The sequence below is a fragment of the Pygoscelis adeliae genome, unplaced genomic scaffold (assembly GCF_000699105.1).
Source record: "Pygoscelis adeliae isolate BGI_AS28 unplaced genomic scaffold, ASM69910v1 Scaffold55, whole genome shotgun sequence".
Taxonomy (NCBI): domain Eukaryota; kingdom Metazoa; phylum Chordata; class Aves; order Sphenisciformes; family Spheniscidae; genus Pygoscelis; species Pygoscelis adeliae.
In genome coordinates, this window is record NW_008824804.1 from 1265782 (window position 1) to 1279099 (window position 13318).

A 13318-nucleotide genomic window follows, 5' to 3' on the forward strand; every position below is an offset into this window, starting at 1 on the left:
CCCGCCGTAGCGGCGTGTGGCGGCGCGGACGCATCCACAAGGGGTTTTCTCGCCTTTTCCCTGAGAAAAAGGCTTTTAGCCCGGCTGGGAGACGGGAGTTAGCGAGACGAGCTGTGCTGTGCGAACAAGCCACTCGGTAACTTCGGAAACTACGCCGACGCCGTAGGAATTAATGCTATAAAAATGACGAGATTGGGGAGGGGGGCGGGGAAAGCGCTTTCTGTGACGGTTTTTGACTTACTCACCTTTTTAAAGATGCACTGAAGTCCTGGGTAAGACTTGTCCCTCACCTTTCCTGATGGTAGCGTGAAACACCTGCATATGTGCAGACTGTCAGGTCTAACTTGTCATGTTCAGTACTCCTCCTAATGAACGAGAGGAGCCTGTTTAACTGTTGTAAAAATGCAGGAAAAGTTATGGGCCGTTCAGAAGGAGATAGTCTCCTTTTTTTTGTGGTGTTTTTAGGTTTTTTGGCAAGAGGCTGTGCTTAAAATTGAGGATAGGAGTTGCTGGGGTGTCAGTTTGTTCACTGATGCATTCTTTGGCGGCTGATAGCCAACCGATTGGCCTCTGTCGGGTTTGAGTATCTCTTTTTAAAATTTCCTGAGCTTTTTTTCAGTTGGCGGCAGATGTTGTAGGAAGTAACTAGTATGGCATCTTTGTATCTTCATTTGAGAAACCATTGCTTTTGCTTTAAGTTTCTTTCATTGTTGCTTGCTCCCCCCCCCCCCCTAAAATAACAGGAAGACTGTGACTTCGTGCCTGGGACTGGATCTCTAAGTATCTTCAAAAATTTTGACACTCGGTGTTCTAACTGCAAATGTAACTTCCTAGACTTTAGATAAATGATCTGGGCTGAGACTTGTCATTTTTGGTTTTTGTTCAATTCGGTGCTGGTGTTGTGTGGTACAAAATAAAAAAGAAGAACCCCGTTCCTCAACTAATTGATGATCTGTGGTACACGATGGCCTCTGGTTCATGCTTGTCATGAAGTCAAAAGGACGTGGGTGTGGGAGACTCGTTTATGGGACTTGAAACTAGAGTTGTATAGTAATTAAATAATTACACCATCGGTGTTTTTTGACTGCCATTCTTCCTGGATGCTTTTTCTACAGCTGCAGGGAAATCGACATTTGTGAATATTCTCAAACAAGCCGATGAGGAATGGGAAGTTGTTCCTGAGCCTGTAGCTAGATGGTGCAACGTTCAGCAAGACTCTGAAGAGGATTGCAAGGTGCGGTAAAAGAAAGTAATGTGAAACTTTTAAAATATAAAAACCCCAAACACAACAAATCCAGTCAAATACTTTTCTAATTTCAGAAGACCGATATATCTGATAGACTAGGTATTTTAGATAAGGTATGTGATAGCAACTTTTTTGCTGATGCTTATCATCATATCCGAGTTCCTGTTTTCCAGTCTGCTCGGTGTATGTTAGAATAAATGAACATCAGGATGTAAATTACAAAAGCGGTAAAAGCCTGTTCTATTTTATGTATAAAAGCAAGGGATGGAAAAAAGTTAGGGCTCTTAAAGAAAGTTAACTCCATCCCAGTCGGGTCCAGTAACCTTAACATAAAATTTCAAATCCGTCATCATCGTCCCTGAAGTTGGACTTAGTAATTTGCTCTTTTCTCCTTTTGTTTTGACTGGTTTGCAGAAATATGACATTGTATATGACTCCTGAAATTAGTCAGGAAACACTTAAAAAAAGGTTCCCAAAGACAAGACTGTACTCCGTGCGTAAAGCTGTTTGTGCATGTGTCTGTAGGTATCTTACAGTCTTGTGTGCATTGTCAATAGCTTGTAACGTTCTCCTTGCTGTTGGCTAATTCATGCAGTAACAGCAGCAGCTGCTGTAAAACAGCACAGTCCTGCACACCAGTTTGCTTTCTAGTAAGAATATTGCACAGGCTGAACAATAGGCCTTTGCCTATCTTTTGCCCCTTTTCCTTCCTTCCCTTTTCTGAGAAAAGTTATCAGCATTCAAGACCTTGATTATTGCTTTTTTTATGTAGTTTAATACCAAAAAGTAGACTTTCACTTTTCCATCTTTAACAAAGCTGGTACTTTCATCGTCCCGCAGTACCGGAGGCGGAGGGCAAAAAAAAAAAAAAAAAAATTGGGAAGTTCATTTTTACGTGTGTGTGCGTGTGTTCATAGAAAGTGGCGTGTCTTACTGCTTTTGTAGGTGTTAGTTCCTATGAAAGTTGCACCTGAAATACTTCATATGGCTTAGTACTGTGCTTTTTAATACGGTGTTTTTCAGGGATATTGCAATCTTTTCCAGAGGATGGTTCTATATCTTTTATTTCTTACTGGTGAAACTGATAAATAAAGGTCTCCTGACGTGTGAAAGGTCCCTGTAGCTGCATCTTTCTCTACTTGATTACAGAGTAGGGGGACATATCCTGGATAGTGGAACCAGGCTGTGTCCCCTGCCCCTAGCGGACTTCTGTCCCGTGCCAGCTAGGACTCTTTGGGCGGTAGGATAGCCTGGGGACTCTGCCGAAAGTGCACAGCACGTAGCTACCTCCTTTGGGAGGCTTAGAAAGTTTTAGTGCTGTGGATACCACTCCCGTGTGCTGCTTGGCCACGGTGTCAGAGCGTGGTGCTGGGCACGTTTGGTTTACTAGTGCAGGTATGGTTGCCGGGAATTAGAGATGAGGATGAAACCTGGAATTCTAGAATCTTAATTGCTGTCATCTAGGCGTTGACCTCTATATCTAGATTTTTGAAAATACGTTAGTATTTGGAATTTGGTGTTTACGTAGCAAAAAGATTCAGAAGCGGTCACCTTTGGTAGGCTGTGTTTTCTAGTAAAACCGAGGCACACAGCTTTCCGTTTCCGTGAGCTTTAGTGGCTGTCTCGAGGTGTTTGATCTCCCTCGCGGGCTGTGGCAGATCTTTGGCCTGGAGTCTGTTCTGAACCTCCCAGGTAAGATAAGAGCATAATCATATCTTAAGATGCTGCATCAGCAGCTGTTACCATAGGAACTGTAATTAATAGATGGAAAAACAAAATGAGCTCAACTTTAAACTTTAAACTCACACTTGTCGGAGTAAAAGGAGCATGGCTTTTTCTACGATGTTGTTGACTTTTTGTACTGATAGGATGTTGTTCTTCTATCAAAGCTTGTAGATAGCGATCAAGGTGTTTTGGTACTTGAGCGTTTTGACGTAGATTGCAGAGAGTTGCTTACTCAGCTCAGTGCTGTAGGAGGAATAACATCACTGGCATTTACGACTTGTATTGCAAATAGGGTTGAGAGGTAAACGATGCAATTGTAAACCGGAAATAAAGGCTGAACGGCTTTAACCTAGTAGAGCGTTTCTGTTTTACCTTAATCGTCCACCTTCTCAAGTTAAAGGGTCACTGTATTTGTTTAAAACCAGGAGCTGACTGCATCACAGAAGAGTGGCAAAAATGTGCTTCGGATGATGTATGAGAAACCAGAGCGGTGGTCTTTCACTTTCCAGACATATGCGTGTCTCAGCAGGATCCGGGCTCAGCTCAGATCCCTTGATGGCAAACTCAGAGAGGCGGAGAATCCTGTCGTCTTCTTCGAGCGATCTGTCTACAGTGACAGGTATGTTGGACTGAAGTCCTTAAAGCGAAGATCAGAATTCTCCTAAGTAGAACGCATAAATAAATGAAAAGCGGAGCATGACTGAGTTTTGCACCTCCTTTCGTCGTAATTTTGATACTGGTGAATCACAATAACCTCTAAGTGGTTTGTTATCTTTCTCTCATTGGTGTGGACAGCGAATTAAAATCACTGGTTTGAGGGTTTATAGTTTAGTTGTTGATTAACTATGTGTAGTTTCTCATTCTTTGTGGGTAGGTTTTTATGATTTGTGCATGCACGTTTCCCTTGCAAGAGAAGAGGGAAGCAGGCATCAAGAAGAGTCAAGAGCAATTTCTTTCTTGGTCACTTCGTCTTGTTTTCTTTTATGCTTCTTGAACCGCGTCTAGCTATTTCATGTTGCCGTACTCTGTGTTTCTGGATTGGGAAGGTTAGATTTGAGAACTAAATCCCATCACGTAATCCTTAGGAGTTCGCCGTGTTCTAATATATTGTGAATAAATGACCACAGTGTATAAACCTGTGGTGGTTTGTAGATTATTCCTGAAGAGATACCCGAGCTGCAAATGTTACTGCTTTTTGTGGACACTGCTATGGGCAGCTGCAATGGACGTAGTTACAGGATGAGGATACCAGTCCAAGCATAGATCAAAGAAGTTACAGAATTACTACGCTCAGCTTCTGTTCTAGTTACTGTGCAGTACTTTAGGCAAACAAAGTGATAACTCTGTTCAAGCTAATTTTTTGTTTACATAACTGTTCTGTGTTCACAGATACATCTTTGCAGCTAATTTATATGAGTCTGATTGCATGAATGAAACTGAATGGACTATTTACCAAGACTGGCACGACTGGATGAATAAGCAGTTTGGTCAAAGCCTAGCGCTGGATGGGATCATTTATCTCAGAGCCACTCCTGAGGTGAGGAATAAAAATTTATGACTGCACAGAGAATGAGAGTACAGGTTCTATGCCTTGCCTGTAAAAGTTGATCTTTGTCTACGCTTCCGTAGTAACTTTTTTTTTTAAAAAAAGTAGAGCTTAACTATGATTCTAGACCTTTTTTATGATAAAAGAATAATATGCTTGCGGTCAACTCCGGTAAGGTCACAGTTGTGTGTCATTGCACATCATTGTATCTTTGTTTTAGGGATTGCTTTGAACGTCTCCGGCAAGGAAACGGTTGAGAAATTCTCCTTGAAATGTAATCTTCTCAAAATTTTGAGATACCCTTATCTTTCACTGTAAGAGTCCTAATGATTAGAGTTCAGTTCAGATTGTAGTATTCCCCTGAAGACTATAATACTTGAGTTATGACTAATACAGTCTGGAAATACTTAAAAAAAGAATGTTCTTTCAAATGTAGCCTCTGTATTTCTAAATAAAATGCGATGATAATGATTTTCTAATTATAAAAATGGAATATGTGACGAGCAAACCAGAAAATATCACGGGAACTTTTTAAAAAAAAAAAAAAAGCCAAGTACAAAGTACCTATAGGAACATTGCTGTGATAGATACAACAATTTATAGTTAATGTCACAGCTGATATGGGGGGTGTGTGAAGCCCTTTCACCTGGAGCAATGGAGCTAAACCAGATGAATGCATCTACTGTATGTGAGGCTTTATGACAATGCTTTGATTTTTGGGCATCTAACACTTTTGTTAAAGGAGAGAACAACAGAATGAATATATTCTTTGAGTATGAAACTTACATGAACAAGAGAAAAACATAAGAGTTTAGAAGAGCTCTAATGGCAGTAGTTAACTTACAGGTCACTTCCATACTTCCTTACTTCCACCTTTCATGCTTTCAACTTTGTTATCGTTTAAACAATCGTTTTTACTAGGCTCTCGCTATTGAGGGCTTTTTTTTTCCTCTACGTCAAGAACATATATTCAAATTACAAAGTACAACAGTTTTAAACAGGTTTGATTGGCTTGTTATTGGGGCTTTGGATGTGTTCAGGACAGGAGCAAATGATATGCTACATTTGAAAACTGGGTTCCTAAGAGCCGGAGGTATATAATGAGATTTTGAAATGCCTGTCTGTAAGGTCAAATGGGTATTTCGGTGCTCTTTCCATGCAATACGCTGGTACCCCTTCTTTTAATAAAGAGCTTACTTGAGACATTTCCTTGTAGTGGAGTAATAATGCGATATGTTTCCTTGGGTCCTTCTTTGATTTTTGTGTGTAGTCTGTGGGCTCCGCCAGCTGAACATTGGCATAATGTTTCTATGCTCGTAAGAGAGTTAGCAAGTTGAATATTCATCTTTGCCAAAGAGTGGCATATTGAGCATGGTAGGAAAGGTTGGCAAAAAAAACTTCAGCAAACTAGACTTCCTCTGTAGGTCTGCAAAAACAACCAATTTTTTTTTTTTTTTCATCTTTTGCCTTTAGAAATGCTTAAATAGGATTTACTTGCGTGGAAGAGATGAAGAGCAAGAAATTCCCATTGAATATCTGGAGAAACTTCATTACAAACACGAAAGTTGGCTTCAGCATAGGACACTGCGGTAGGGTTTGTTTAATGGCTACTTCAAGATGGATAAATCTTCGTAAGGATGTTCCATAATGCTTTTTCCACCAGTGAAACTTCAGCTTTTCCTATGATATGTAAAGTTAAACTCCAGTTATATTTCTATCTATACTTCCTTAGTAGTATCGGCTTTACATCATGTTAATTATTGCTAGGACACGGGATGTGCCTTCTTTTCACATGGAATTCCCTGAATAGCAAGGATTCAGCTGAGCTAATTTTAACACACAGCTGAATTTAACGTGAGGTGCTGGGAGAACAGAATGTTCAAGAATCAGTAATACATACGAGGAGCCACACTGTAAATTCAAGCTGCTTTATGTTCAGAATTCATGGCTGTAATTTATACATGCAGTTCTTTTCATGGGATTCTTAATGAAAATGCTGACAGAGACTTGAATGATGTATACTTCCTTTGGCTAGTAATATTTTCTTTGTTCCTTTCCCAATACAGAACGGATTTTGAATATCTACAGGAAATACCTATTTTAACATTAGATGTTAATGAAGACTTCAAAGGCAAAAAGGATAGATATGATCACATGACTGAAAAGGTAAAATTTCACAAGCAGAACGAACTGATGATTTAGGTTTGTTGCCAGCATGTCAAAATGAATTCAGGATACTTCTTGCATCTCAAAGTATAGCATTCTTTGAAGTCAGACTAGACTTAGAACCTGTGTTTCTTCATGCTATTTCCTACATTAATTTTCCATTTAAAAAAAAAAAAAGGGTGGGGAGGAAATATTTCAGGCTTCTTTGAGAAGACTTTCACTAGTGGCTTTGTTTGCAAAAATAATTTCTAACTTAAATAACCCTCAACTGTTTAAAAGAACTGGTATTTGCTACGTCCTGCTTCTAACATTGTGCACGTATCCTAAGAAATGCGATGGGGGTGGGAGAGGGTGAAGGGTAGCTGTTGAGGGAGAGAGAAGGAAGGCCACACAGGTCTGAGCTGGATGTCTGGGGTAAAGTCTTCCTTGTATTAGGTGCGAAAGGGTCTAACCTGCAGTGCTAATCGATAAAAGAATTTCGGTTCCGGGTATGGTGAAAATACAGGACAGAACCATTACAATGGAGAACTGAAGGATGAGTTTACTGAACCTGCAGCCGAATTTTGATCCGAGGCAGTGAGCCAATGGCTAACTATTTTAGGTTTTGCATAGATTTCTAGCTAAACGGAAGAGAGTATGGGCTATCCTCTCTTCTAGTTAGCGTGTCACAGCAAAGGGCAGTACAGCTAATGCAAATAGGGATCCTTTGGTCTAAAAAGACCCTTCACTGTATAATCGTCCTTCTACAATATTTAAGTCACGGAGTTACATTCAGATAATGAATAGCCTACTAGCCTGCTGCAATACTGCTTATTTTTAGTCTTGTTTATTAAATTGGCATTATCATTAAAGTTTTTCCCTTCAGCTGTGTTTAGTAAAGTGTTAATCAAAATCCTGCTCAAAAGCAGTGGTCTGAAACTTCAGGGAGTGCTTTTCAAATGTAGCTTTTTATTTTGTTTAGGAAGTAATGCCGAATAGATAACAGAAGTATTTTTTAGTTTTATTTGAAGGCATGGGGAAAAAAAATTCTATTTGATATAAAAAGAATTCAAGTTGAGATTTCTAGTTGCATTAAGAAGGTCTAATCCTTAGAGCAAAAAGGTGTAATATATATATTTTAAAGCTAGGCCAAACCATGGACATTTTAACTGCTCAGGTGTCTGGTATTTGAATCATGATGAGATTCAGCTGAGGACAACTTGATGTTTATTTGAGTAGTTGCAATGAGTTACAGATCTTAGCGATGGTATGTGCATATTTTTCTGCTCTTTGGAAATAAATTGTTTACCTCATGAGAAAAGCAGCTTTGCCCTTGGATCTCAGTTTATCCTCTGAGAAGTAGAATTGTTCACCTGATTAAAACCAGCCTTCATGGTATTTGGTCTTGTTAAAGCTTGTTAATTGATGGAATGACTGGACGTAGCAGCTGTGGAGTGAATGTGCTTCTCATCTGCACCATGAGATAAGGCCGAGCTCAGGCACCTAAATAGGGATTTCGGAGGAGTTGACTCCTGCGTAGCTGTCAGGTTATCCGGGAACAGCCTAAGCCCTATGTTGGCCTTATTTTTTTGAGTTTTCCTAAGCGGAGTCCCAGAACTGCTGCGCTCTTTATGAGGCTGGGTGCTTTGGCCTTCAGTGTCCAGTGGGGACCCAAAACCTCTATGTTTCCTTCTCACCCCTGTTGCAATGCTTGCTTTCAGAGACTGGTCCTGAAACTATGCCTAGCGTGTAAATCGTGATAAGGTTCATCGTGCAGTATCACTGTTGCTACTTTCTGAAGTGGGGGGTGGCTTTCTCGGGATGCTTTTCAAGTTGGAGTTTTGGCACAGTTATGTGTTCCCTACTGTGACTTCCCCCCCCTTCCTTGAGCCCTAGACTAGGTAGGGAAGGGTCACAGTTGGAAAATGTGATCGGAGATCTGTTTCCATTTCACGTCAAGAATTTGGACAAAATGTTTACAGATGTGCTCTGCGTATGAGAGCCTCTGCCAAAAGAATAATACCGTGTTCTCTAGTGAATTGTCGATTCCTTTCTATGCAGCAGTCTAGCTTGAGTGGACAGAGAGGAAAATGCTCCCAGTTCAGCATATTACCGCAGTGTAGGTGCTAGGATGCTCTTGAAACTCAGAGAGAGGAGTTTTGTGCCTGGAGCCTGTTTTCCTTGGGTCTTGTTATCCGCTGGGTGGTCGTATTTTACAAAAGGTGGCCTGGCCCTTGCTGCCACGTCTTCCTACCCCTACGCTTTAAAGGGAGGGAGTAATTACTCTCTTAGTTTTGGGGAGGGAGAGAGGAGGGGGCACAACAAAAAGGCATGCATACCTGTGGCGAGAAGTGCATTCTCAGCACGTTGTCTTCCTGCAACCTTTGGCAGCGACCTGAATTTAAGATGTTGTCTAAAGTGACCGCACTTCTAAGAGTAATGCTAGCCCCCTGCTTGGCACGCTGCCTGTTTTGGGTTCAGTTCTCATGCAATTGCATGGATTATTTGAGGTGCTGTACCGGCTCTTGGTGCTCTGTGTAGGATCATGGACTTCTGACTCGGGCTTCTAGATAGCGTTCTATGGGCCAGAACCTCACTATTAATTTTTAGGTAGCTGTAGCGATTTGAGCCACTCGTCAAATACTGGAAAGGAAGTTCCACAGCAGCTGAAATGTTTACAGCGTTGTTCTACAGTATCGGATTTTTTTCAAGTTCTATGGTTTTGCTAGGTATTGTTTTATTACTTATTTGCCAACCTCAAATTCCAAGGAGCATACTCATTAGATGCGTTGGGTTGTTCATTGACATGAAATATGAACGGTGTTCTGGTAGTGGGTGTGACTCGGTGTTTTCCAAATGACAGATCTTTTGAGGTGATCATTATCTTCCTCATGTAGGTTAGACCTGCTTTTAAGAAAATTCACTTGTGATGTAGGGCTGTAGTTTAGGACCACGGGAGGAATGAGCGTCATTCCAATGTGTCTCTCTCCACACCAGCTAAATTACAGGTGCCGTGGCTGAAAAAGTTCTTGATGGACAAGAAATGGCATAGCCGAGCCTAAGATTATTTTTCTCAGTTCCTGTTTCTGTAGGTAGTAGTAAAGCCTAAAGCAATGGAGAAGTCAATGTCATTGCTGCATGTTTCTGTTGAGAAATACTTCGTTTGATTGACAATATTTGTTTCTTTTTGCAGGTCAAAGAATTTTTGAGCACGTTATAATCCTCTTTGAAGCACAGGCAGAGTCAAACTGTTCCAAACATCTGTGCGATCAAAGTCTGAAGTACAGCTTCTGCTTTTATAGAAGGCCTCTGGAGAGGCAGGACTCAATCCTGTTGATTTAATTGTGAGGAACAAACAAACTTTGTGAATAGGGAAATTATTAAATAAATCAGTAGGTCTGTTCAGTATTATGTTAAGTAACACACACAAATTCTGAAGATACTAGAATTCTGAGAGTTCCCGAATGCTGCGCCTGTTTCTAATCAGACCAATAAGTTCTTCCGGGGTATTTTATTGTTTTTTTTTAATTTATTTTGTGCCCAGTATCTATTTAATTTTCAAGAAGGTAGTGGTTTTTTAGATCTCTTGAGCGTTTTTTTTAGTGGAATTGATTTTTAATGGATGTGTCATTGCTCTGAGGAAGAAAACAAGTAAAAACCATATTTGCTGGTGAGGGAATTTTAATATAAGCTGGAGTTTTATATTGCAACGTATAAAAAAATGTTGTCTGACAATTTTGATAGATGAAGTTCTTTGCAGGATACACTGAATTAAAACAAATCCAAGTATGTCTGAACTTGTGTAGATATCAAGTTAGTTTTTATATCTGTTTTCATTGTGCACTGCAAACTAGGATATTAAGAGGCTTTCTAGCCTCTAGCATGTTTGGGTTCCCACCCCACTCCACTTTTTTTTTTTTTTTAAGCTTTTAATAAACCAGACCTGGTTTTGGTTGTCGGTAAGTCCTCTTGTCCTGTAGAGGAGTACGTGTGCTTGATTGGTACTGTAAAAGGAAGAAGAAGATTTTGCAAATGGCCTCCATTTGTAAATGACGCGTTTCTAAACATTTCCTTAATCATGTTTTGGATGTCAGAGGTGGCTTCCTGCTTTTCTTCCAGCTTCTCCATTTGTTAACTGGGCCTTCTGGGTGCTTATACAAAATACTGCGATATTGGAAGTAGGCTGTCCTTTCTCATCTTCTTGTAGTAAGAAGGGGAGACCTTTGTGGAGTAGCTGCTGTTCTGGTGCATCTTGTTTTATTAACTGAGCCACTTTTGTTTCAGGTACAGAAAATATGAACTACCCAGGGTACGCATCTCAAGTACTGTGTTTTATGAGCTGCTTTGTTCTGCTTTAACCATTTCTGAACGATTGCACAGTTGGCTTTTGAATGCAAAATGTTTTTGTAAAGCGTTTTATTGTCTACTGTGGTGCTTGTGTTACCTGCTAATTTGAGATGAAATTTCTTATTTTGTGGTTGGAATTGTGCTGGCCTTCTCTAACCGTTGACTGCAAAATAAAGTGGTTGGAAAGACTTTTTCAATGCTTGATAGTGTTGGCTCCCTTGTCTCATAGAAGAAGAAATGTTGGTATTGCTGGTACGTAATACTAGTACAATGGATGAATTTAAGATGATGTATTCTCAGTGTATTTGGTGTACAAGTTCTCCAAGATTTCTGAAACGCTGTGGCTGGCTTCAGATTGTTTCCCATACACGAAAGCGATCTTACGGGATAGAGACACAGGATTATATGAAATGTACTGTATGTATAGCTTACTGACCAGAAGAAGTGTTTTCTGTCTTTATGTTACAGTGGGGTGTGGCAATAGTATGGTAGAAAATCTTGTTTTGGATTTCAAGGTTGCCTAGTAAAAGGGAAAATTTGAAGATCTTTGCTCTAGGAATGAAGTGAGGTGGAATGGATGAAGATTCAGTTCACATTTACTTGAAACACATAGTAGAAGCTTTTAAAACCCTCTTGGCAACAGTCTGAGCGGTTACAACTTACTTTGACTAACAGTGCAATTATTCCTACAGTTTCAGCCATCAAAATTGTGGATTTAATTACAGGAATTGGAATGACAGTGCTCATGGCAAGGAGTAAACAAGTCTGAGTTCTAATAAGACTCTTTTTAAAACCCATCACGGTGCACACAGAAATTCTGTGGCAGGTTATCTGCATCCTGTTCCAGAAAGCTTTACAAAATCTCTTGACTGCCAAGTTTGGGTTTGAAGGAGCAAAGTCATGACCAATTATTAGAATGCTTTTAATTGCTGTGGAGAAAAAAACGACAACAAAACCAAAACACACACCCCACCCGCCCCCAAGCTTCTCAGGGCTTTGAAAGTAGCTGGGCTGAAGTACACGAAGCTGCAGCTATTTGTATGTAGGACAGACGCAGCATAAACAGAAGCGGAGGTGTCCTCAGACTGTTCTGCCTGTGCGTCAGCTTAAACCTCACAGCTCTAACAGTACCTCAGACTTTCAAATTTGTTGGTGTTCTTTTCTTTGTTTAAATTTATTCCCGGGCTACCACAAAACAGGATTGTTGTGTTGGTTTTTTGCCTATTAGAGGTAACGGAAGGTTTCTGAACTAGTATCTACTCTTTGGCGATGATGTTTTTTTCAGTCTTTGAGTGCTGTGTCCCTTTCTCTTCCCTCGGGTAAGAGAGACTTTGATGGAACTGGCTAGAAATGCTTGCTTGTTTCAATCAAGCGTCATCACTATCGGGGAAACAAAATCGGTATGTGGGTTTTGTTAATTTGTTTCCAGTTAGGATACAGATTCAGATATTGATTGGTAGTGTTTTAATTGCTGTGCAAGTACTCGTGTGAGCAATGGACATAATATTGCCTCATTTTATTTTCAGACCTTGTAGTTGTTCTCTGTATAGTGAATTTTAAGTCCTCTTAATATAAATGCTTCTTGGAACAGCAACCTATTTTGTACGTAGAACTTAATTTTCTACGATTTTGTGCCAGTTACCTGTTTCTACTGTTTCCTGTTTGTTTAAGCAGACTTCATAATAATGGAATTGTGTATAAAATGTGATAAGCATTGAGATTATTCTGTTCTTCTTCCAGTAATTAAAGACTCTGGGAATCTATTTGTGAAATAAAAATGACACAGGAGAAATTCACCATAAACTGTTAAGCATAGACCAGGGAAGAATGTACGTAGTAATAATTATATCTTAGGAAAAAACCGGTGTGCCATTGCTATTGCCAAGAGGTTTCAGCATAGCTGGGTGTAGGGACTCCAAGGTTGTTTTCCCAGCTCCCGTTCAGAGTCGCTGCGTGACGGTGAGTAAATCACTCTTTGCCTCAGTCTTCATCTTTAAAATATCGGTACCTCCCTATGTCTTCAGAAGGCTGGGAGGATTGATTAGTTAATATTGATGTGCTGTTTTGTAGGTCTGAAGTGCTTTATTAAATAATTGGGAATGAAGGCAGCCCTGGCTTTAGATTTTGCATTGGGATGTTTTGATGCCCTCGTGAAGGGGGTCACTGGCCCAGGTTCACGGCCAGTAGAAATTATTTATTCGTTTTAAAAGATATTAAAAGCCATCAGTGCAACATTAATTGTGTTGAAGTTAGTTCACTGAAAAACATGGCCACCCAAACCTGTCACCATTTGTGAGGAAAGGAAACTT

General features: G+C 40.1%; 1 protein-coding gene across 1 annotated transcript in view; it reads left to right on the forward strand.

The window, feature by feature from the left end:
• The window catches only part of DCK (deoxycytidine kinase), an 11020-nt gene extending 1138 nt beyond the window's left edge, over positions 1–9882 (forward strand). Inside the window, exons 2-7 of the mRNA XM_009324049.1 lie at positions 1116–1234; positions 3397–3590; positions 4361–4508; positions 5991–6106; positions 6584–6683; positions 9856–9882. Of these exons, the coding sequence (XP_009322324.1) occupies positions 1116–1234; positions 3397–3590; positions 4361–4508; positions 5991–6106; positions 6584–6683; positions 9856–9882 (704 nt within the window). The remainder of the gene's footprint in view (positions 1–1115; positions 1235–3396; positions 3591–4360; positions 4509–5990; positions 6107–6583; positions 6684–9855) is intronic.
• The last annotated feature ends 3436 nt before the right edge of the window (positions 9883–13318 follow it).